This window comes from Homarus americanus, unplaced genomic scaffold (assembly GCF_018991925.1).
Source record: "Homarus americanus isolate GMGI-L3 unplaced genomic scaffold, GMGI_Hamer_2.0 scaffold1024, whole genome shotgun sequence".
Classification (NCBI taxonomy): Eukaryota; Metazoa; Arthropoda; class Malacostraca; order Decapoda; family Nephropidae; genus Homarus; species Homarus americanus.
The window spans coordinates 9,500,196-9,525,054 of NW_024715228.1; the positions used below are offsets into that span (position 1 = coordinate 9,500,196).

Genomic DNA, 24,859 nt, shown 5'->3' on the forward strand with positions numbered 1-24,859 from the left:
ATAGGTGCTGACACTCACCCACTGTACCATATATTTCATCAGTGGTAGTATAGTACCCGCATGTCAAGTGTTTAAATTATAAGACTAGGTTACGCGACATTGCTGAACAGAGATAACGTAATGGTTTATCCTAACTTCTTTCTCGGCTGTTAAGAATAACCTTAACACACGTTTAGATAAGATTAAGAAAATACATTTTCATTTATCTCAGTTATGCTGTATCAGAACTTAGTTTATCATTTGCATTAATATTTTACTTTTCCTGGCATGAAAAACAAAATACTTGCTGAACAATTTATTGCAAGTAATTATTTACAACTTGTTTCATGAGTGAATTTACTTAAGGTTTAGTTTTCAATTGGGGAAAATATGGACTGGTACTTACTGACAAAATGTAATTAAAATTGTCTTAAGTATGTAGAGTATTTTATTTAGATTTAGGAAATAAGTTAGATGTAACCTGGTCACGTAACACAAGGCATTAACGATAGGGTATACAGGGACAAGATTGTTCTTTGAATATTTTTATTGAAAATAATTTTTTTAAGAATATTTGGTACTTCAGTAAGTATCCATTTTTTGTGATCAATAAACTGAATTTGAAAGAAAGGACTTTTGTGTGGAAACGAAGTTTTATTATCCTGTTCAAACAAACCAGGTGTCTGTGTTTTTTAATGAGGAGACCAAGAGTCTCTAGGAGGGGGGCAGACAGGTCTCTGGAAAACTTGAAGACAATGTTAAATTTATTAATTATATTCGATGGCATACTGTACAGATAATAGAATTTTATCAGGTTAAGGCCGAGTTGTTGCTTGCAGACAGGTTGGGATGTGCTGCCTGCATGCAGAGGCTGGGAGCGAGCCGTTAAGTTGCCTAGAGAGATCAGGTCAGTGCTCTGGGTTCACTGCTCAAGTCCTCGAGTTTAAACTGGTTGCTTAGTCTCCATTTACCTGCAAACAAAGAAAACTTAATTAGCTCTCCACTATCAAGTATCTTATTTTATGCCTTTCAATAAAGAAACTAAATTATAGATCAAGTAAAATTTTCGAATTTTTGCAACAAGATATTTAAGTGAACTTGAGAAAAACACTACATTAGTACCTAGAATTTGAAGTGATGTTGAAAAAAAAGGCTTAAAAAAATTTAGCTAATCGTTGAAAATATTAAAATAAATTAAGTATATAAAATCTTCAAGTTTATAATACTCTGAACTAAATCATTTAACTTTTACAGAAAACCTAATATAATTGAAGTTAAATTTCTATACTGATCTACTTGAATTAAAAAAAAAAGTTAATATTCATAAGTTAAACCACCATGGAAGTTAAAATACCCTAGAGATAAATATTACTTAACACCCACAATTCAGTGATCACTACCTTCAGTGTTGAGTGCATTGAAGTCACATCAGAGGAGCGAATTATTCTTGTCTGGTTCAACATTTCTTCGTCAAGGCTGTAAAGAAGAAAAGACATCTAAATTAATCCACCAATAACATCCACCGCTCCACCATCATCCTCCACTGCTGTCATCCATCTTCCGCTCTCCTCATCCACTCTTCAAGCCTTTCAGATCAGTCACGCCTACAAAAAAAGTGATAAATTATACAAGTCACAGCTTAAGTCCTACAGGCAAGACTTACACCCAACTGAATCTTTTCCACCTATACAATGTGATTATAAATACACGTTTTTGTTTATATTCTGGGTGGGGGAGGGGGGGGGGTGAACCACTGAAGAAATACTAGACAAGTTTGGATAAATGAAGATAACTTAGAATAAAGTTTGTGGATAGTAGGAATTTAGTAAACACTGACCTGAATCGGCTGGATTGTCCAATTAACCATCATCACAGGTCTTCTCCCGTTCCCTCCTGCACTGACACTGGACAATGAAGGTCGTAACAAAAACAGACCAACCACCTGAACGACTGGTAAGCTGATATGTGGCGAAACGATAAATAAATATAAACTTTGCATTCTGGAACTTAAAACTATAAATAGAGTGTTAGAACAAGAAGATTATGAACGTCACTTATTACGACAAGACTATCCAACTTCACCAAGCTAGTTTTACTCTTAGTTAGGAGTCAGGCGTCGTATACAGCACCATATCAATTATCTTACTAAACTAAACAACTGACTAAACTAGACATTACAGGTCGGGACTACACAGGACCTAGTATACAGGGGCGTCTAGAAGCTATACTCAATCATGTTTACTGCCCACAATACAAATCACTAATTTTGTCGAAACTTTCTTAAAAAATACAATTGATTAAGACTTCATACAATCAGAACCAATGAGAACCCAATTGAAGCTATCTTAACTAAGCGATTTTCATTTAAATCACGGTCGTCAAGTTTTACCGAGAAATGCATCTGCCGTGGATATCTATATTAACTTTACCTTAACTTGGCGCTGACATAACAGTAAGGTAAACTAAGTACACCAGTAATATATGAGAATACTTGTAAACTAATGAATGTGGGGAACTTTACCGTCAGCAGGGAGTACCCAGTAGCCTCAGCAGCATCCGCCGTCAGTATCAAGTAGCGTCAGACAGATGTATCCACACAATAGTCACTAGCAGCCGTCAGCCAGGCGTATCCATCACAATAATCAACAGCAGAATCAACCACATTAGTCACCAGCAGCCGTCAGCGTCAGCCAACAACAGTCATAGGCAACAGCACAGCGAGTGAGATAGACCGCCGTGTGTCACCTCCGTCAAAAGTTCACTGTGCTGCTTCGAGACGTGTTAATGAGGCCTCGACTCCTCCACACTGAACCATCTACCATCCCTAACGAAGATACAGACATTAATACTGAACCACCAGTGAGAAAATAACCCTAAGTGTTGATGATTAACGATATACCTTAATAAAGTGTAATTATCTTCCTAATTGATGGTTTTGATGCAATATTCGGGACCCGGTGGTAGTTTAGATTGTTACTCATATGACAACAGACGAATATGCCAATAAAGATATGATATATACTTGTCTATGACTTTATTTTTGTTTAGCATAAAGTCGTGGACACACATACACGCACACACACATTACTCACCATAACTCCTAAGGCTGCTGTGTGCTACGAGGTCAACAAGGATAAAGGTCACATACAGACTGTGTACTGTCGCTTCACCTGAGTGTAATCCAAATTTCTTTTTCGTTATCACTCGTTTATTCCGTATTATTTTATGTCTTGTTTCTTATCTATTTTTTCATCTTTCTTTATTCTTATGTTTTTAATCCTAATTTTCAACTACGTTTTCTTTTATTTATTCCTTTAATCTAGATTACATTAGTTTCATTAAGAAGCAGTGTTTATTAGTTACCTTAGAGACGAGAGAGAGAGAAAGAGAGAAGAGAGAGAGAGAGAGAGGGGGGGGAAGAAGAAAGAGTGGGAGAAAAGAAGAGGAAGTGAAGAAAAAGAACGATAAGAAGAAAAAACCCACCTTTATTCTCTATAACATTACATAAAAAAAATACAAAATAAACCACACAAATTCAGTTAATCTTACCTGTACAATGTTGTTCAGTGAAGACAAATACAAGAAACATAACAAAAATAAAGAAGGAATGAATGAAGAACCCAAAATTTAAGAAGAAAAAATCCCATATTTCCTTTCTGTAACAATACACACACACAAAAAAAATACAAAATAGGTTATAAGTAAAAGACTATTCGTGATACAAAACTTTTTATTACATTCAAATCTAGACAACAGTCCAAAGTGGCCGCGAATTACATTACCGGCATGTATATTAACAACTCGGCGTTCTGCTATACTGTCCAATAACTGAGGAGGAGAAGGGAGTGATGGAGAGAGGGAGGAAAGAGGGAGAAAGGGTGGGAGAAGGAGGATGGGGATAAAGGGAGAAGAGAGGGAGAGAGAAAGAGAGAGGTAGGGAAGGAGGGAGGGTGGGGTTGATTGAAGGAGGTAGGAAGAGAGAGAGAAGAAAAAATGAAAAGGAGCGAAGGAGGGGAGAGGGGTGAGAGTGGATGAAAGAACAAAGATAAGGATAGAATAAAGAAGAATAGAGAGAGAGAGAGAGAGAGAGAGAGAGAGAGAGAGAGAGAGAGAGAGAGAGGCTGTGTGTGTGTCTACTTTCGGGGTTAGTGTCAACAAAAGGAAGATCATCTAGTCACCCAACTACGAACCCAAATCTGGGGAGAAAGAAGAGTTCACGAGAGACGGGGAGGAGACAGTAGGGTGTAGGGAGGGATTGTTTACACTGGGGGGGGGGGGGATGACAGGGAGGGAGGGATTGCTTACACTGGGGGGGGGGTGATGACAGGGAGGGATTGTTTACATCTGGGTAAGAGCTAAACATGTGGTTAAATGCGCAGCAACAACAGTTAACAATATCTCAAAATGACCAAAAAAATAAATAAAAAGCAAATTACTCAGCTAACCATCAGACCAGACCTAACACTCTGTACACTATATTTAAGAAATTATCAATAACTCGATTAACATTTCCCCCGAATTTACTGATACAGGGGCAAAAAAAAATAGAATCAGAGATCAGAAATTCGTTAGCTGAAGCACAAGTTTACAGAATACGTACAAAACAAACATATCAGTTGATAGTTAAAATCATCCTGTCGACCGTGATGATATAGTAGGTAGAGTCTCAAGCGGTCCAGCTACGGGGCTTTGAAGAACAAGAAAGATTGTTATAATATTTACAGATTTACTATTGGTGCGGGGAAGGAGGAGGAGGAGGAGGAGGAGGAAGAGGAGGAGGAGCAGGAGAATAAGAAGAAGCAAGAGGAAGAGGAACAGGAGGAAGAGGAACAAGAGGAGGAAGACAAATACTGAAAACCGACAACAAAACAGATGAAATGTATCGACTCTAGCAGGCGAAGCGGCAACATAATAGACCCTCCCTAAAAAGATAATAACCATTTTATTCTCACTTATGTTTCTACTACATCACAAGTTTATAGAGTCGAGGAAGTTTGAAATAATACTAGAGTAATGGTTAACATGTTGCAAGTGACCGTATGTATGGTATGAGTTGGACTGAGGTGGAAATACAGTGTTTATAACTAGCATGAAGAAAATAAACTCTTAGCAACACTCTCCTAGCAACACTCATTTAGTAACACTCCCTTAGCTACACTTCCTTTGTAACACTTCCCTAGTAACATTTCCTCATCATTACTTTTTTAGCAACACTCCCCTAGCAACACTCCCCTAGCAACACTCCCTTAGCAATACTCTCCTGGCAACACTCCCTAGGCAACACTCACTTAGTAACACTTCGCTAGTAACACTCCCCTAGTGACAATCCCCTAGCAACACTCCATTTGCAACACCCCCTGAGCAACACTTCCTTAGCAATACTCCCTTAGTGACATTCTCTCGTAAAATTTCCCGAGCAACACTTCCCTAGCAACACTCCCTTAGCAACATTCCCCTAGCAACATTTCCTTAGCAACACTTCCCTAGCAACACTTCCTTAGCAGCACCCCTTAGCACCACTCCCCTAGCAACACTTCCCTAGCAACACTTCCTTAGCAGCACCCCTTAGCACCACTCCCCTAGCAACACTTACCTAGCAACACTCCATTTGCAACATCACCTTAGCAACACTTCCCTCGACAACACTCCCCTAGGCACAAGCAACACCCCTAGCAACACTTCCTTAGCAGCACCCCAGCAACACTAGCAACACTTCCCTAGCAACACCCACTAGCAACACCCCCTAGCAACACTTCCCTAGCAGCACCCCTAGCAACACTCCCTAGCAGCACTTCCTTAGCAGCACCCTAGCAACACCCCTAGCTAGCAACACTTCCCTAGCAACACTTCCCTTGACAACACCCCAGCAACACTCCCCAGCAACACTTCCTTAGCAGCACCCCCAGCAACACTTCAGCAACACTCCTAGCAACAGTAGGAACACTTCTAGCAACACTCCACTAGCAACACTCTAGCAACACTTCCCAAGCAACACTCCCTTAACAACACTCCATTTGCAATACCCCTTTATCAACACTTCCTTAGCAACACTTCCCAAGGAACACTCCCATAGCAACACTCCCCTAGACAACACTCCACTCCCCTAGCAACACTCAACACTAGCAACACTCCCCTAGCAACACTTCCCAAGCAACACTCCCTTAACAACACTCCATTTGCAATACCCCTTTATCAACACTTCCTTAGCAACACTTCCCAAGGAACACTCCCATAGCAACACTCCCCTAGACAACACTCCCCTAGGGACACTCCCCTAGCAACACCTCCCTATCAACACCTCCCTAGCAACACTCCCCTAGCAACACACACAATAACAAGAAAGACAAATAATCCACCATTATACAAAATATTATAAGCTAAGGGTTATATATTTTTTTAAACATTAAACATCGTTCAAAGTAAAAAAAGAAACTACATTGAAAAACTATAAAAAGTCAACATATTTTCCCTAAAAGAATAGTTCAGTCGGTAAACCTTCTTATGGGATAATATTGAATCACACGTCCGAATCATTTTGACAAACTTAGTAAAAAAAACAAGAAAAATCTCTAAGTAATGAAACATTCAAGATGGAGATTATGAATAAAAAGGTAAATAATTCAAAATAATAATAAATAATACCACGTAAAATTATACAATGAAGAAGGAAGGATTGTGTTGTGTTATAAGAGAATGACTCAGGAGGCTTCTATCTACTAAACGATGACCAAAGTTCACTTAAAATACTGAGACATACATAGAGATATATGATAGTAATAATATAATAATAATAATAGTCCAAATATAGTTAAATAATCTTCTATCTAATATAGTTGTGATAAAGAGCGTTAAAACACATCATTCAGTTTAATACTGAAGTGGTTAGGAACTAATGGTTGAAATAAGTCTTAAGATGACGTGTGAGAACTATAGGTATTAATTTGGACTCCTCACACGGTCATGTACAGTCTAGGGGAAGGGGGATGGGAGGGGGATGGAGGGGGATGGAGAGGGGGGGATGGAGAGGGGGATGGAGAGGGGATGGAGAGGGGGGAGGGGATAAGGGATGAAGGAAAGGAGAGGGCGTATAGCAGCTGCAAGTGGTGGGGGGGTGGTGGGGGGTAGTTGTGCTTAAGCCATTAATAAAAGTGAAACATAATTGACCCTGCAGCAGCGACTACACGATATAGGCAGTAGTAGCAGCAGCGGCAGCAACAGTAACAGCAGCGGCGGCAGCAACAGCAGCAACTAACATGTATTCAACAGCTTAAAAATACTGTATTGGCAGTTGTATCATCACTAATGGAGCCACTATATATATATATATATATATATATATATATATATATATATATATATATATATATATATATATATATATATATATATATATATATATAAACCTTTTATGTGTTATGTTTTTTTGGTATTCGTTCTATTCAAGTTGAGCATGAGGAACACCATGGTATATGCCCGCTGGGTAGCCAATGAAAAGCTTCGGATATGTGACAAATATATAAAGTTATCTTCAGTTGATTGACGTCGAAATCAAGCGTCTGTGTCGCGAGAAGATGAGTGACGTCAAAGAAGGTTCCTGATTGGCTAAGCTCACTTGCTGACGTTTGACTGACGTCACTGGTCAGGTGATTAATTGTTATCCATCTGATCGTGAACTCCCTCCTAGTGAACACTCCCTTATACTACACGTAAGTCTGAGTTAACGATTGGTAATAAGCAAGACGTTGACCTAACTGTCATACGGCACAGCACTAAAATACCCCAAGCACTCATTATATATATATAAATATAATATATATATAAATATATATATATATATATATATATATATATATATATATATATATATATATATATATATATATATATATATATATATATATATATATATATAATGGACCCAAATGGCCTCATGAGGGAGAAAGGTCGACAGAGGTGTTGTCGGGAGGCGCGGGGTGGCCACTACTTCCTCTATAATACAAAAATACTTGAGCATCTATGTCGTCACACGTGGTGTTCAGTCTCTTACTCTAGTACTAAATGAAAACATCATCAGTAAACACCTTAATGTGAGTCACTACACTTGCAAGATGTAAAGTAAACAACAGTCACTTATAACGATGAGACAAGGAGGAGACAGCAGAGGTCGACACACTCGGTCCCTGCCACACACACACACACTACCTGGACGCTTTAGGAGGGCGAGTTCTTTTCTCCCCATCCTGGGATGACGTCAAATGCGTTTGATGGTGATTGGATGGATAAAAAATGATTAACCAATCAACCGTCGCCTTTGAAGTCATCGATACAGCTGATGAGCTTGTCCACACCATGAAAACTTTCCCTCAACACACACACTCACACACACACTCACACACACACACTCACACGCAAGTAAACACACAGTTATCACCATGTCATAAAATTGCAAATGATGAAAGATATGCAATTCAGGATCTGGGAATTATTTTCTTTTAATAGATTTAAATTAACTCGTTTGACTGGAACCATTTGGAAAACGAGAGAAAACTATGAAATAAACCAATTATGAACCCAAGAACCAGAGACTCACTGGGCGAACCAGACATCTCGGTTCACGTTGTTGTTGGAGCGAGTATAACAATAACCTGAATACATAATAACAATAGTCACATCAATAACAATAGACACAATTACAATAGTTATTTCTCATCAATAAAAGTATAAGTAAATAGTACAATATAAGTGTAAAAGTGTACAGTAGTGTTTTATATTCCTCTCAGTTAAGTAACAATTATATAAACCTTTTAATTAGTACAGCATATTGTAAACAACTTATCTTCTCACTTATCCATGAGACTAAACAGCTTCAGCTTCAATAAAATGGAATATATTTGTATAAACACACAATAACATCCAGGGCATCAATATACCAAAATAATCCAGAATTGCTTAACACTTTAAAAGGAAGCAAAGAAGAATGAAGAAAAGGAGAGGAGGAGAAAAGAGACGAGGAAACAGATTACCTAAAAAACAAAAACATAGTTAACATCTTATTTCCTAATTATTTATACACAGTTTTTATAACATAAAACTTAACATGGATGTAATAGTCTTTATTCATCTTATGTACAGGTAAACACCGATAGATCTGTCCGGCCGTAGTCTATTGCTAGTACAGTACATTATTATATAGAAAAGCCAAGAGGGTGTCAATCGTTTCTCACTCCCTGCCACTCGCCTCTACAACAACAAAGCATTATTTCACAAACAAAAAATGTTTATGAATGTTTATTTTTTTTCATATAAGGTCTATTAAAATGAATAGGCCTACTTGTTGAATGAGTTTTTATAGACATGAATGTGAAGAATATAGTGAATCTTATAGAAACCTGAATTAGCTAATGTAATAATAATAATAATAATAATAATAATAATAATAATAATAATAATAATAATAATAATAGTAATAATAATAGTATTACTACTACTACTACTACTACTACTACTACTACTAGTACTACTACTACTAAAAATAATATATAAAAAAATCTACGTCACTAACGCAATTCATGAAAAAATAAAAATAAAACATATTAACAATAATAATACAATATTACTCCAACAGATTAACTAAAATACCTCTAATTATTTACACCATTGGAGGACAAAAAAGTTAGATGAATGACAATAACAAAATACTATTATAAAAACGTTTTATATAATTTACGCCATTTCTTTACAGATTAATACAAATAAGTGGATATTTTTTGTTATTTTTTTTCACTTTTATTTTAGTTTTGATTATCAGAGTTTTAACCTCAAGGGAAGAACAACAGAATATTTGATCAATGTTTGAACCTGTGTTGACCTGACACCTCTACCGTTGACACTTGACCTGACACCTCTACGTTGACCTGACACCTCTTCCATCAACACACACAGACACAGGGACAGGCAGGCGCGCACGCACACACACACGCACACACTGATCAATAAAACACATAAAAATAGTTATATTCTTAAATACCTTGGAATTATAAAGTCCATTGTCAGGACACACACACACACACTCAAGCAGACACACACACACACACTCAAGCAGACACACACACACACTCAAGCAGACACACACACACACTCAAGCAGACACACACACACAGACAGACACACTAATTGAATTCCTCATCCGAGTTATTTTCTTTATTTTTTGTTATAAGAAATCCCTATGTTATACAGGTGTCTCAGAGGTTGACCTTGGTGTGTCAGGTGAGTTAATTAACCTCTGTTGCAACCTGTATGTTCGTTAGTCTCTTATTTCATCCACACTTCTTGTTTCCTAAAGTGTAAATCATTATCTTGTATTTGCTTTATGAAAAAATCTTAAGTACTAGGAATTCGTCAGCTGAAAAAAACTTGTTGATCTAATAAGAAGATGTAAGATTTTTTTTAAAGCAAATTTAAAAAAAAATATATTGTCTTAAAAAAATGTTATCGTTGGTTCTTGTTGTCGATGAAAACACCCCAAAAAGGAACGTTCAAATCCCATTGTTTTCACCCCCTGGAGCTATTTTGAGAAGGTGATAAGATATGATACATAACGATACATAATGATACACACGAGTATTGCTGGTTGAGCAGTGGGGGTAGGAACCTCTCAACAGTGATCAAGAAGCACCGGACCTCAAGGCTTAAAAGAAATGACTTCTATCTCTACTTCCTCTGTCCAAAGTGACATAAGTTCAGGTGAGTACCACAGAACCAGGTACTAATTATTCTTCTCCACTGGGGGAATAAATGAGTGGAGGACAGGTTATAAGTTTAAAAGGTCATCTCCATTAACTATATATTTTACAAATGGTTTTAATGAACTGAGGACAAATGGAGACGATAAATTTTAAAATACTCTATTTCCATTACCATAAAAAGCCATATACCTAAACGAATCCCTTTTAGTACAAACAAGTATTTTATATTTTATTAAAGAACAAACTAACAGGATGCAATGTATATACAGGTATTAATATGATTGTATTCAGTGTTAGGATAGGTGATTAAACCCTTTGTTTTACGTGTTGTCAGGGTGAGTATACTGTTGGCCGTGAGCTTGGGGTGTGAGCTGGTCGCTTATAGTACGGTACTGACGCAACTGTTTGTGAGATAATGTGTGATTGTCTCCTTCCCCCCCCCTCCATCCATCCCTCCCTCCCTCCCTCCCTCGCTCCATCCAACCTATTGGTCCTGACTTCCTATCTCACACACACACACACCAGGACCCAGGGAGGTATAGATGGCGGCATCTTCCTACATGCAGTCCTCATTATTATGCAAGTGTATTTTTCTGATTCAGTCAGGTATAATTTTGTGAATTTCGACATAATCTGTATATTTTTACATTTTGTTTAGCTTAATATATATTTGTATATATAATACACACGTGCACACACACACACATGGAACAAAGTTGTTCTTGGCTACAGTAACAGATGATCTAAAAATACAAAACCTACATAAACAAGGTGTCCATGACGCTGCTGTGAGCTCAGGTGTCCACGAGAGCTGCTCCTTTGTTTATTGTCCCCAGCAGCGCGTCCCTCTCTCACCTAGACACACCTGTTAATTGAGCGATTATTCTGGGTATAAACACCTGCGTGGATACGAGTGTACCGTAAAACACAGCATGATACAAGCACACACAGACACACACGCACACACACACACGCACACACGTAGTATAGCGTCACTAGTTGTCGTGTTTTCACTGACTCACTCCAAGCAGCACACGACAGTATAGGAAAAACAAAGTCAACGCTTCACGCGCCTGTACACTCATCTGTTGCTCGTAGTTTTGTTCCTTGTATTTCACCTATTTTTATTATGTTTAGAAATCAATGTCTTGTTGCTGGAACTGGAGGCGTGCCACCTCGCTATGGACCATGTCTATAGGGGAGGTGGAGTCGTAGAGGAAGGGAGACTCGAAGAGGATGACAATAGTTCCCAGGACAGACGTGAGGCCGAACACCCACAGCAGAAGACGGTCCAGCACCATCGCCACGAACGCCCAGTCATCGTCCTCCTGTGGCAGAAATACAGTGATTGCTTTTAGGAAGGGAGTAGTAGAAGATAAGAGAGAGAGAGAGAGAGAGAGAGAGAGAGAGAGAGAGAGAGAGAGAGAGAGAGAGAGAGAGAGAGAGAGAGAGAGAGAGAGAGAGACATTCCCTCCTTAAAAAAAAACCTCTCGCCTAGATGGTAAGAATCAGTCAACATTACCTTATGAAGACTCCCTGCCCTTACACAGAGTTATGAAGCACAGTGCCACACGCAGATGGCTCCCCTGCCTCCTCCAAGTGCCTCTCACGGCACACATTAGGGAGAAAATAAAAGACGGAAGTGGTAAAAGTGAGAAAAGTAATAAAAGTGATTATCTTGAAGGCTTAATTACGCTTGTACTCCCTCAAGTGGTGTCCGGGATGAGAGGGACGACATGGCCCATCAGAAGGAGTGGAATACTTCTACTATGATCTATATTTAGCTCTCTATCTTTCTCTCTCCCTATGTGTGTGTGTCTCTCTCTCTGTATCTCCATCTCACTCTAGATTTACGCTTTTCATATATTTTAATACATCATGACAGGGGAAGGATTGTACATTGACTCTGTTGACTTGTAGAATGATGTTTGTCAAGTTTAGCCTCATCGTTGTTTTATAATCCTCGCCCCGCCTGGCTTTCTGGGTGATAATAATAACTCCACTTGGATGACTCCTCCCTTCGCCTCATCCACCCACTCACTCACCTCATCGAACTTGTCCTGCTGCATCTGGTGATAGTGGATGAACTTGACGTTGTAGATGGCCCGCTTGATCTCGTAAGGGTAATGCGCCTGGGACTCCGGGGAGATGTGGAAGCACTCCGGCAGGTCTCCGTACGGTGCCTCGAACACCCCTCCCCCAGACATCCCTGGCGCGCTGGGCAGACCATCTTCGTCAATGTCTCCGCTAGGGACACCAGACCCCAGCCCGCACAGCCCCGCAGCTCTCAGGCCCCCAGGACAGCCCCCACCACCTGGGGGACGTAGGCCGTTGAAGGAAGATCCTGGATGGGAAAAAAAGAGGGAGAGAGACATGGTGAGCTGTTTTTCCCGGGCAACGCTTAGTCATTTCTCTCTCATTTTGTGTCAATTTTGTTGGTCATCTATTCCTTCATGTCTAAGGATTTAATGTTTAAGAACACAACCACATCCAACCACAACCACAAACTACCACCAACCACCAACTAACACAACCACCACCACACACAACCCACCTGGGAACTGCTGTTGTCGCTCCCTGAACCAGTCGTTGAGATTGGCCCCACTGCCGTTCTCTCGAGGCCTCCTGCCCGGGAGTTCCTGCGCCTCCGCAATCGTCTCGTCCTTCTTAGGTACCCGCATGAGTAACAGCGGCGGTAGTGTGTCGATGAAGAGCTGCAGGTGGTGTTATTAATGTACCATCATCATCGTTATTATTATTATTATTATTATTATTATTGATAAAATGATTGCGAGGGAAGAAATAAAATGAAGGTTAAGGAAATCAATGTAAAAACTGATTAAATAAAAGAATGATGTAATACTCTGAGAAGAAGAAATAAGAAGAAAGAAGAATAAAACGAAGAAAATGGAAGAGACAAGTGAAGAAAAGTGACGTAACGGAAGGGGGAAGAGTGAGGTATCGGTGAGAGGGAAGTGAGAAGGAAGGAATGATAATAACTAAAGGGAGAGATGCAATAAAGGGAATAGAAGGAGACACAGAGGAGAATGTTTGATGATGGATGGAGAATGTAAGAGACGGAGAGAGGGGGAGAATAATAGAGAGAGAAGTAATGGAGGATACAGAAAGGCAAAAAGAAGAAAGGATTAAAGAATGGAAGACATGGAAAGAGAAGGAGGGAGGATAGAAGAAGGAGATAATGAGAGAATAAAGGTCTCCGTCTCTCTGTCTCTTCCAATCCCCCTTTGTGACCTCTACTCTGTTATCCTTTTTCCACTACCGCTCACAGGACGAACATAAGGGTGCACAATAAAATAGCTATTCTCCGTGGCAAAATTCTTTCTCGCTCTCTCACACCGACAGACACTCAACTGACCTACCTTTCTAACCCAGGGAGCGAGGCGATGCGTGGAAGGCTTGCGGTAGTGTATGTTGAGGACGATGATGGTGACGATGACGCTGAGGCCGACGAGCAGCATGGTGAAGAGGAGGTACTTGCCTAGCAGCGGCATAGCCAAGGAAGTGGAGGGCATAATCTCCGAGATGAGGAGGAAGAACATAGTCTGAGAGAGGAGAATACTGATGCACAGAGCCACCTTTTCACCAGAGTACGCCGGCAGGTAGAACACCAACACCGACAGGTACTCTAAACTCACGCAGGGGATGATAAGGTTGACGGTGTAGAAGAGCGTCTTCCTTCGTAACGTGATGTTGAAGTAGATATCTAAGAGAAGAGAGAAAGAAACAAAAAAAGAAGTTTACCTTTACCTTTAGTGTTTACCTTAATGAAGTTCAGGTAAACACATCGATGGTAGGTTACCTTTATATATTAATTAAAGGTATCTGTATGTGTTTCTAATTAGGAAACTCAGGTGAAGAGTGAAGTTTATTGGTAAGGTAAAGAGAACACCTGAAGATATTACATTACTGGGGCAACAGACTGTATATTTATAAGTTTAATATTAATTCACCTTAATGAACAGACAGACAGACAGACAGACAGACAGACAGACAGACACCTCATTAGGGGGAGACATCCTCGACTTAAAGGTCAGGACAGGACACTACTGAGAATGTAGGGATTGGAAGAGAAGCGAATAGAAGAGGAGGAATTGGAGGAGGAGGAAATGAGAGAGGAGAACTGGAAGAGGGGAGACTAGGAGAGGAACGAATGGGAGTGAAGGTACTGAGAGAATAGAGGAGAAGATGGAGGGAGGGACTGGAAGAGGACACATAGGAGAGAAGGGACAGTGAGAGAAGCGAATGGAAGAGGTGGGACAGGGAGAGGAGCGCGTGGAAGAGGAGGGAGTGGAGGAGAAGACAAGGAGAGGAGCGAATGGAAGAGGAGGGACTGGGAGAGGAGAGGACTGGTATAGGATGGAGAGAAGGGAAAGGAAAGAGGGAGGGAGAGTGGGAGGCCTGGGTTAACTCCCGTCACACAATATGTCTTCGTTATGGGCCAAGAAGTTTTAGCGCAGTGCGGATAAAGTAAAGACGAGAAGAAGGGTAGGAGAAGAGGAAGAAGAAGAGAGGGAAAGAGGAGGAGAGGAGGAAGAAGAAGAGAGGGAAAGAAGGTAGGAAGAGAGGAGGAAGAAGAAGAGAGGGAAAGAAGGTAGGAAGAGAGGAGGAGGAGAAGAAGAGAGGGAAAGAGGAGGAGAGGAGGAAGAAGAAGAGAGGGAAAGAAGGTAGGAAGAGAGGAGGAAGAAGAAGAGAGGGAAAGAGGAGGAGAGGGAGGAGAGAAAAGAAGAGAGGGAAGAAGAGAGGAGGGGAGGAGGAGAGGAAGAGGAAGAGAGAGGAAAGAAGGTAGGGAGAGGAGGAGAGAAGAAGAGAGGGAAAGAGGTAGTAAGAAGAGAGGAGGAAGAAGAATTAAAGTAAGAGAAGAAAACAAACACACACACACACACACACTGGCAAATATAATAACCCCCTACACCTCTCCCTACACCCTACACCCCCCTACACCCTCCCCCATCCATATTCATCCTAGTTAACACATCCCCCCCATCTCCCCCCACCTCCCCCACCTCCACCCCACCCCGTACAAGACAGCACCGTATACAGTACCATAAATCATTCGGGACAATCCGGAACCATATTTTTCAGATAAGGGCCACATCAATACTCCATCCCCGCCTCCTTGTACTTAATAGGAGAGATATGGGATGACAGAGGAGTAGGACGTGGGCTAAAAATAATGGGGTGATATAGCGACACTTCCATTGGTTAAGGATGACAACAATGGGAGAAATAATGGGGGATGAAGATTGAGGTGATGGGTAGACAGTGGTTAAGGGGTAATTACTGGTTCGGGGTGATTACTGGTTTAGGGTGATTACTGGCTCAGGGTGATTACTGGTTAAGGGAGATTACAAAGGGAAGACAATGGTTAAGGGTTATAGATGGGTGACACAACCATTAACCAGACGACCCCTGGAGTGACTCTACTGAACCAGACGACCCCTGGAGTGACTCTACTGAACCAGACGACCCCTGGAGGGACTCTACTGAACCAGACGACCTCCTGGAGTGACTCTACTGAACCAGACGACCCCTTGGAGTGACTCTACTGAACCAGACGACCCTGGGGACTCTGAACCAAACGACCCTTGGAGGACTCTACTGAACCAGACGACCCCTGGAGGACTCTAGAACCAGACGACCCCTGGAGAGACTCAACAGAACCAGACGACCCCTGGAGTGACTTTACTGAACAAGACAACCCTGGAGAGACTCTACTGAACCAGACAACCCCTGGAGAGATTCTACTGAACCAGACGACCCCTGAGAGACTCAACAGAACCAGACGACCCCTGGGTGACTATACTGAACCAGACGACCCCTGGAGTGACTCTACTGAACCAGACGACCCTGGAGACTGAACCAGACGACCTCCTGGAGTGACTCTACTGAACCAGACGACCCCTAGAGAGAATCTACTGAACCAGACGACCCCTGAGAGACTCTACCGAACCAGACGACCTCCTGGAGTGACTCTACTGAACCAGACGACCCCTGGGTGACTACTGACAGACGACCCCTGGAGAGACCGAACCAGACGACCCCTGGAGTGACTCTACTGAACCAGACGACCCCTGGAGTGACTCTACTGAACCAGACGACCCCTGAGAGACTCTACTGAACCAGACGACCCCTGAGTGACTATACTGAACCAGACGACCCCCTGGAGGATACTGAACCAGACGACCCCTGGAGGACTCTACTGAACCAGACGATCCTGGAGAAACTCTCTACTGAACCAGACGACCCCTGGAGAGACTCCTGAACCAGACGACCCCTGAGGACTATACTGAACCAGACGACCCCTGAGAGACTCTACCGAACCAGACGACCTCCTGGAGTGACTCTACTGAACCAGACGACCCTGGAGAGAATCTACTGAACCAGACGACCCTGGAGAGACTCTACCGAACCAGACGACCTCCTGGAGTGACTCTACTGAACCAGACGACCCCTGGAGTGACTACTGAACCAGACGACCCCTGGAGGACCAGACGACCCTGGGTGAGTCTACTGAACCAGACGACCCCTGGAGTGACTCTACTGAACCAGACGACCCCTGGAGAGACTCTACTGAACCAGACGACTGGAGGACTGAACCAGACGACCCCTGGAGAGCTGAACCAGACGACCCTGGAGAGACTCTACTGAACCAGACGACCCCTGGAGTGACTATACTGAACCAGACGACCCCTGGAGTGACTCTACTGAACCAGACGATCCTCGGAGAAACTCTACTGAACCAGACGACCCCTGGAGAGACTCAACTGAATATTCAGGAGGCAGCATCAAAGTGTGAGGTAGGAGGAGCGTGTTGGTGCATCATGGTCCACTATCATGTGAGCTGGGAGGATGGTGGTGGCCAGTACCTCATCATCCTGTGCTTCTTTTAGGATGATGATGATGTGGAGGGATGGAGGAGAAGGAAGAGTAGGAGGGAGAGGGAACTGGTGGAGGAATAGGGGAAGAGGAGTAGAAGGAGGGATAGGGTAGGAGGAGTAGGAGGAAGGATAAGGGAAGGGAGAGTATTTGGAAAGGTAGTGGAGGGAGGAGTAGGATGGGGACTAGGGGGTAGAAGGAAGAGGAAGAGGGATAAGGGAAGGATGAAGAGGATGAGCAGTAGGAGGAGGAATAAAGGATGGAGGAAAGGGATGAGGTTGAAGATGATGAATAAGATGATGATGATGATGATGTTACTAAGAATGATGATAATCGACCCTTCTCTTCCTCTCTCTCTCTCCCACTGTGTTTAATCCTTCTTTCTATTTCTCCCTTTCTCTTCCCTATTCCCTTTCTCTTCCCTATTCCCTCTATTCCGACATAATTCATCAGGGTAGAGATATATACAATAACTGAAGGATAGGGGAGTACCTCACACACACACACACACTCACACACACACACACACACACACACACACACACACACACACACACACACACACACACACACACACACACACACACACACACACACACACACACACACACACACTCACTCACTCACACACACACAGACACAGACACAGACACACACACACACACACTCACCTGGGTAGGGCTCTATGCAGCAGGGGTAATACTTCTCGTTTCTCTCGGCTGGCACCCCCATAATGTCCCACTCGACAGAAGGGTAATACTCCCGGAGGTCGATGCCCACGTCGACCCTGTCCGTCCCGTCCTTCTGGTCTAAGTGCTTCAGGTCGATCTGTAGGAGGGAGGGAGGGAAGGAGAGGCGTTGGTCAAGGGTGTAGTGATTTATACAGCTTGAGGGAAGTTCAGGTTAGGTATGTTAATGGAGACTTTCATTGGATGCATGTGTGTGTGTGAGAGAGAGAGTGTGTGTGGGTGTGTGTATGTATGTGTGTGTGTGTGTGTGTGTGTGTGTGTGTGTGTGTGTGTGTGTGTGTGTGTGTGTGTGTGTGTGTGTGTGAGTGTGTGTTTGTGTTTATCTATTTATAAAACATCTGTAATGTTATTTAAATATGACCTGTTTTAATTATGTAACACCTGTACGTGTTATTAATTACCTCAATATCTGGCTCATACAATTCATCAAATGGCGAACCTCTCATCTCTTTACCATCTTAACATCTCACCATCATCTGAACCCCTCACCATCATCATGTCACCACCTCACCATCACCTCACCATCATCTCAACACCTCACCATCACGTCACCACCACACCATCACGTCACCACCTCGCCATCATCTCACCACCTCACCACTTCACCATCATCTTACCACCTCACCATCACCTCACCATCATCTCAACACCTCACCATCACGTCACCACCACACCATCACGTCACCACCTCGCCATCATCTCACCACCTCACCACTTCACCATCATCTTACCACCTCACCATCACCTCACCATCATCTCAACACCTCAACATCATCACTATCATTTTCCTCCTTCAGGTGCAACAGGAGACGAAAACACCTTTATTCCCAGGTAATTGACCCCATCTCACCCCCTCCCCTCAATGGCATAAGACAACCAACATGGAATTTCTCCCCCACAGTTCACAGCAAAATATCCACCACCTGACACCTGCATACAGTTTATAGCTACAGCAATAAATTCCTCTGAGGACACCTATTCTTGGCCGAAGGATAACGATAGGATATATTACCTGACACACACCTGATGTTATTGCACTTGGAATAACAAAAGGATATCTGTACACCTGACGTAAGGGGGAAGCTGGGGGAAGAAGGAGGAGGAAGAGGAAGTGGAGGAGGAAGAGAAGGAGGAGGAGGAAGAGGAGGAGGAGGAGGAGGAGGAGGAAGAGAGACCCACCTGGTACCCATCGTAAGTCCAAGAACCAAACTTCATGAAACAGTCTTGCTGGTCGAAGGGGAAGTACCGGACGTCTATCACACAGGAGGACTTGAAGATGGCCGGAGGAGACCAAGTGACGATCCCATTGTGGTGGAGGACGGCCTTGGTCATGGTAGTGATGATGTACTCCCCGTCAGCGCTGTCGTCGGGAATCACACACGAGCGAGGTGGAAGGGGAATGAAAGAAAGAGAAACAGGGAAAATTAGATGTTTGTGGATATATAAAACAAGTAACTGATATATTAAACTGGTAATGTATATAAGATTGATATATATTAAAGCTTGAGATACAAACTGTTTATGTATATATAATAGAGGAGAAAGGAAAGCATTTATGCCCTCCACTCTATACCAGTAATTAACTCAGAGCGCCCACACACACACACAGGGGGGCCGTGCTGTAGGTGTTAACAACAGTATTAACACAGTCTGTCATGACCAGCTTACAACAGCCCCTGATAAACATACTGACACGTGAATTTGATTAGATTTTTTTAGTTCTTCATCCCTATATAAATATTCTTTCCACATAAACACTTTTAATTGATGTTAGTGATGCGTTCTGGTTAATATTTTGATAAATGGTTTAGATATATGGGATAATGGTGGCCAATGAGTATAGTCCAGTGGGTAGAATAATGTATAATTGAGTATGATCGTTATTGCACTAAAGTAATATAGGAACTCAGTAAAGGACTAAAATCTTAAGTAAAATTATGACCCCGGAAAATTATATAAATTACCCCCAGAGAGAGAGAGAGAGAGAGAGAGAGAGAGAGAGAGAGAGAGAGAGAGAGAGAGACCCTGGAAAATAAATGAAGTTGGTTAAACCCTCCAAAAATTCCGATCTCCCCTCCCCTCCCTTCCCTTTCACCCTTCCCTCACCTTCCCTCCCTCTCACCCCCTCACCCCCCTTCCTCTCACCCTTCCCCTCACCTCCACACATGAGAAGTCGCGAGATATTGCGGTAAAAGTTGAGCATCAGAAAGTTGCGTAGTGGCAGTGGAGGTGCAAATTGATATTGAAAATAAAGTTTGTGCAACGTCACGCCAAAATTCCCGTGCCATCCACACCAAAGTTTTTCGTCACAATTTCACAGGTCCTGATTTTCTTCTTTTCTTATTAATTTTTCTTCTTCTTTATTCAGTTTTTGTCCTCCTCTTTATACTACTGCTACTACTAATATTGCTACTACAACTACTACAACTACTACTGCTACTACTACTACTACTACAACTACTACTACATCATAAACAAAACAAAAGACACTCGGGGCAATGATATAAACACGTCTCCATCATAAGAACAAAACACACTCAGGGAAGCCAAATAAACACTCACACGTCACTTAAGAACCAAAACACTCGAGACGATGACTTACGTAACTGAGAATATAAACATTAGGCTTTTTATGACTGCCTAAACATATAATGATAATAATAATAATTCACGAACGCCATCTCGTCTCTATAAGTGGTTTAATGGCTTTGTGTCATGGATAAATTACCTAACACGACACTATGTAAACAATAAGTAAGTTCAGCTCTAAGTTTTTTGTTTACTCTGTGTGGATATCTAAGACTCTGACGATTTTAAGCTCTATAGACTCTTGAAGACTCTTGGTAAACAGTTATTATGGTTTAACTCTATAAACTACTGATTCTGACTCACCGAGAATGACTGGAGGTTTTTCAGCGGATATTAAAACTTAAAAGGTTATTTTTGACCTACACTAAAATATTTACTTTCCATCGATAATTTTTTTTATATCAGTGTTAAGAATGGGTGTTACACAGGGCCCTGCTGTCTTATACAACACGGGGCCCTGCTGTCATATACAACACGGGGCCCTGCTGTCATATACAACACGGGGCCCTGCTGTCTTATACAACACGGGGCCCTGCTGTCATATACAACACGGGGCCCTGCTGTCTTATACAACACGGGGCCCTGCTGTCATATACAACACAGGGCCCTGCTGTCTTATACAACACGGGGCCTTGCTGTCTTATACAACACAGGGCCCTGCTGTCATATACAACACGGGGCCCTGCTGTCATATACAACACAGGGCCCTGCTGTCATATACAACACAGGGCCCTGCTGTCTTATACAACACGGGGCCCTGCTGTCATATACAACACAGGGCCCTGCTGTCTTATACAACACGGGGCCCTGCTGTCATATACAACACAGGGCCCTGCTGTCTTATACAACACAGGGCCCTGCTGTCCTGCTACAACACGGGTCTTATACAACACAGGGCCCTGCTGTCTTATACAACACAGGGCCCTGCTGTCATATACAACACGGGGGCCCTGCTGTCATATACAACACGGGGGCCCTGCTGTCATATACAACACAGGGCCCTGCTGTCATATACAACACAGGGCCCTGCTATCTTATACAACACGGGGCCCTGCTATCTTATACAACACGGGGCCCTGCTGTCATATACAACACAGGGCCCTGCTGTCATATACAACACGGGGCCCTGCTGTCATATACAACACAGGGCCCTGCTGTCTTATACAACATGGGGCCCTGCTGTCTTATACAACACGGGGCCCTGCTGTCATATACAACACAGGGCCCTGCTGTCACAAACAAAATGGTAGAACATGACAGTCTGGTTTGAACACAGTAATGAAATTTCTCACATATCATACCAGGAATTTTTGGCGCAGCTGTGAATTTTGTTGCTCACTTCAGCCTGTGAGTGAACAAAAATAAACGTTCATACAGACATGTTTTTAGACTTTATTTATATGTATTCTTTGTGAACGTTATGGATATTCATGTGGACGTTTCCATGTTGGTCTATCTATAAGCAATTTGTTTGTTTTATTCATGTGTATAAATACATTCTGAATCAAACGCTCGCCTGTATATATTTATGTATATACTTACAGAGTCATAAAGGGCATATATCATACAATATATAATTTCCCTCCTATTCAACATTCATTCTACATTTTCTCTCCTACATAACTACAACATGATCATTAATATTATGCAACATTTAGTGAGCTTATGGTCCGCCTACCTTGGTAAGGGAGAGAGAGACGTGTTTCCAGTGTTTTATCAGCCCCTCCGCCGCTTAACACCACCAGTCACCAACTCTTATTTGTCTTTATTTACTTTCTTGATGGAGTTTCTATGTAATTTTTCAAACTTTATATAGATACTTTTTAATAATTTGAAAACTTTATCCATCATGTTTATCTGTTTACGCCTATTATTTCTTAACTATACAATATCACCATTTAATATATATTTAATGTGATAAGAAATTCGACTAGAAAAATTTATATAAAACTCAATGAATATTTATATTTGAAAAAGATCATATACATTAGGTTCATCTATTATAAGAAAAAAAAACATTTAAAAAAAACCTAACCTAACCTCACCTAACCTAACCTAACCTAACCTAACCTAACCTAACCGCATTTTTTGATTCCTTGGTAAATATTCAACTGGAAGATTGATAGAGAAGTTATTGACTCAGGCCATCATGAAAGAACTGATCAATCACGTATGTAAAATGAATGGCAAATCTCCATCATCAATCTTTGCAGTTGATGGTTGAACGTGTGAAGCCGCTGAAGGAAAGGTTAAGAAATATTTAGCTAAACTTATAGTGGTGAGGTTTAAGTTTGGTGAGGTTTAAGTTTGGTGAGGTTTAAGTTTGGTGAGGTTTAAGTTTGGTGAGGTTTAAGTTTGGTGAGGTTTAAGTTTGGTGAGGTTTAAGTTTGGTGAGGTTTAAGTTTGGTGAGGTTTAAGTTTGGTGAGGTTTAAGTTTGGTGAGGTTTAAGTTTGGTGAGGTTTAAGTTTGGTGAGGTTTAAGTTTGGTGAGGTTTAAGTTTGGTGAGGTTTAAGTTTGGTGAGGTTTAAGTTAAGTAAGGTTAAGTTTGGTGAGGTTAGGTTAGGTTAGGTTAGGTTAGGTTAGGTTAGGTTAGGTTAGGTTAGGTAAAGGTACGTTTGAGTTAGGTTACGGCAGGAGCATTGTAGAGCACTGCGGATCATTTTAGAGTACTATTGAGCATTGTGGAACATTGTAGATCATTTTAGAGCGCTGATGAGCATTATGGAACGGCGTATAACTTTGTAGCGCCTTGTAGGGCATTATCGAGCATTGCAGAACATTGTGGAGCATGATGGAGCGTTCAAAAGGATTGTAGAATATCAAAGAGTATTAAGACTAAACACATCACCCACAATCAACGAACAATTCATTATATATCACAATCACCAGTACAAATCGGCTTACTATTGACAGAAAACAGACAATTTAGTTCCTATTCACGTTATAATTCTCAGCGCTTACCACAGTCTCTCGGTCAACTGGATAACGACCGAGAGAGGGCGTGAGTCTTTTGTTTACTCTCATGACCGATCATACACGCACACGTAGACAATAACTCACGCATGTCTTTCTGTATGTTAGTCTGAGTTAGATTCTGTTGCTGAGTCTGCCTGATGGTTTAGGAGTGACGTATGTGGCTGCTTTATCGTGGGTGAATATTTTTTTCAATACATATTTAGCATAGGAAAAATAAAACCAAGTTGATCTAAGTAAAATCAGAGTGAATATAAGTTACTATTCCAATTTCTCCTGTTTAAATGAGCCTCGAATTAGGTGGACTCTGCCAAAAGCGTTGAGGTAATTTGGCCAATAACTTTAATCACATAGAAAATGATTCTCTCCCTAACCTAACCTAACCTAACCTAACCAAACCTAACCTAACCTAACCTAACCAAACCATAACAATAACGGTAGGTAATAACTATATAAAACAAATATACTGCTGGGTGTGCTGGTCATAAAGTGAGGTGAGGATATAAGCTAGTTTCTCCTCTCACCCATCCTCGAGTTTCCGTTTTCTTTCTTCTTCAGTTTCACTCTGGTTGTTGCTTATTGTTTTAGATTGTTGTTGTTTAAGTTTAGTTTGGCGTTTGGACAGCCTGGGTTATTAAGCACCGTTAGCTTTAAGTCTTTGTTTATAAGTGTACATTCAGGAAAGGTTTTTAATGATTCAGAAATTTATCTTTTGCTGTTGTTGATATACCTGCGCCTTTGCTTACTCCAGGTATCAATAAAAAACACAGAGACATAAACACTCACAGTCAAATAATAATAATAACAATAATAATAATAATAACAATAACAATAACAATAACAATAACAATAACAATAACAATAATAATAATAATAATAATAATAATAATAATAATAATAATAATAATAATAATAATAATAATAAT

At 41.4% G+C, this 24,859-nt stretch overlaps 1 protein-coding gene across 1 annotated transcript in view; it reads right to left on the reverse strand.

Moving 5' to 3' along the window:
* Positions 1-11,199: 11,199 nt before the first annotated feature.
* LOC121856613 (acetylcholine receptor subunit alpha-L1-like) overlaps positions 11,200-24,859 on the reverse strand; it is a 64,054-nt gene continuing 50,394 nt past the window's right edge. The window contains exons 3-8 of the mRNA XM_042352257.1: positions 19,550-19,730; positions 18,293-18,449; positions 14,105-14,448; positions 13,279-13,438; positions 12,770-13,068; positions 11,200-12,052 (exon numbers count right to left, since the gene is read on the reverse strand). Of these exons, the coding sequence (XP_042208191.1) occupies positions 11,858-12,052; positions 12,770-13,068; positions 13,279-13,438; positions 14,105-14,448; positions 18,293-18,449; positions 19,550-19,730 (1,336 nt within the window). The 3' untranslated portion in view covers positions 11,200-11,857. The remainder of the gene's footprint in view (positions 12,053-12,769; positions 13,069-13,278; positions 13,439-14,104; positions 14,449-18,292; positions 18,450-19,549; positions 19,731-24,859) is intronic.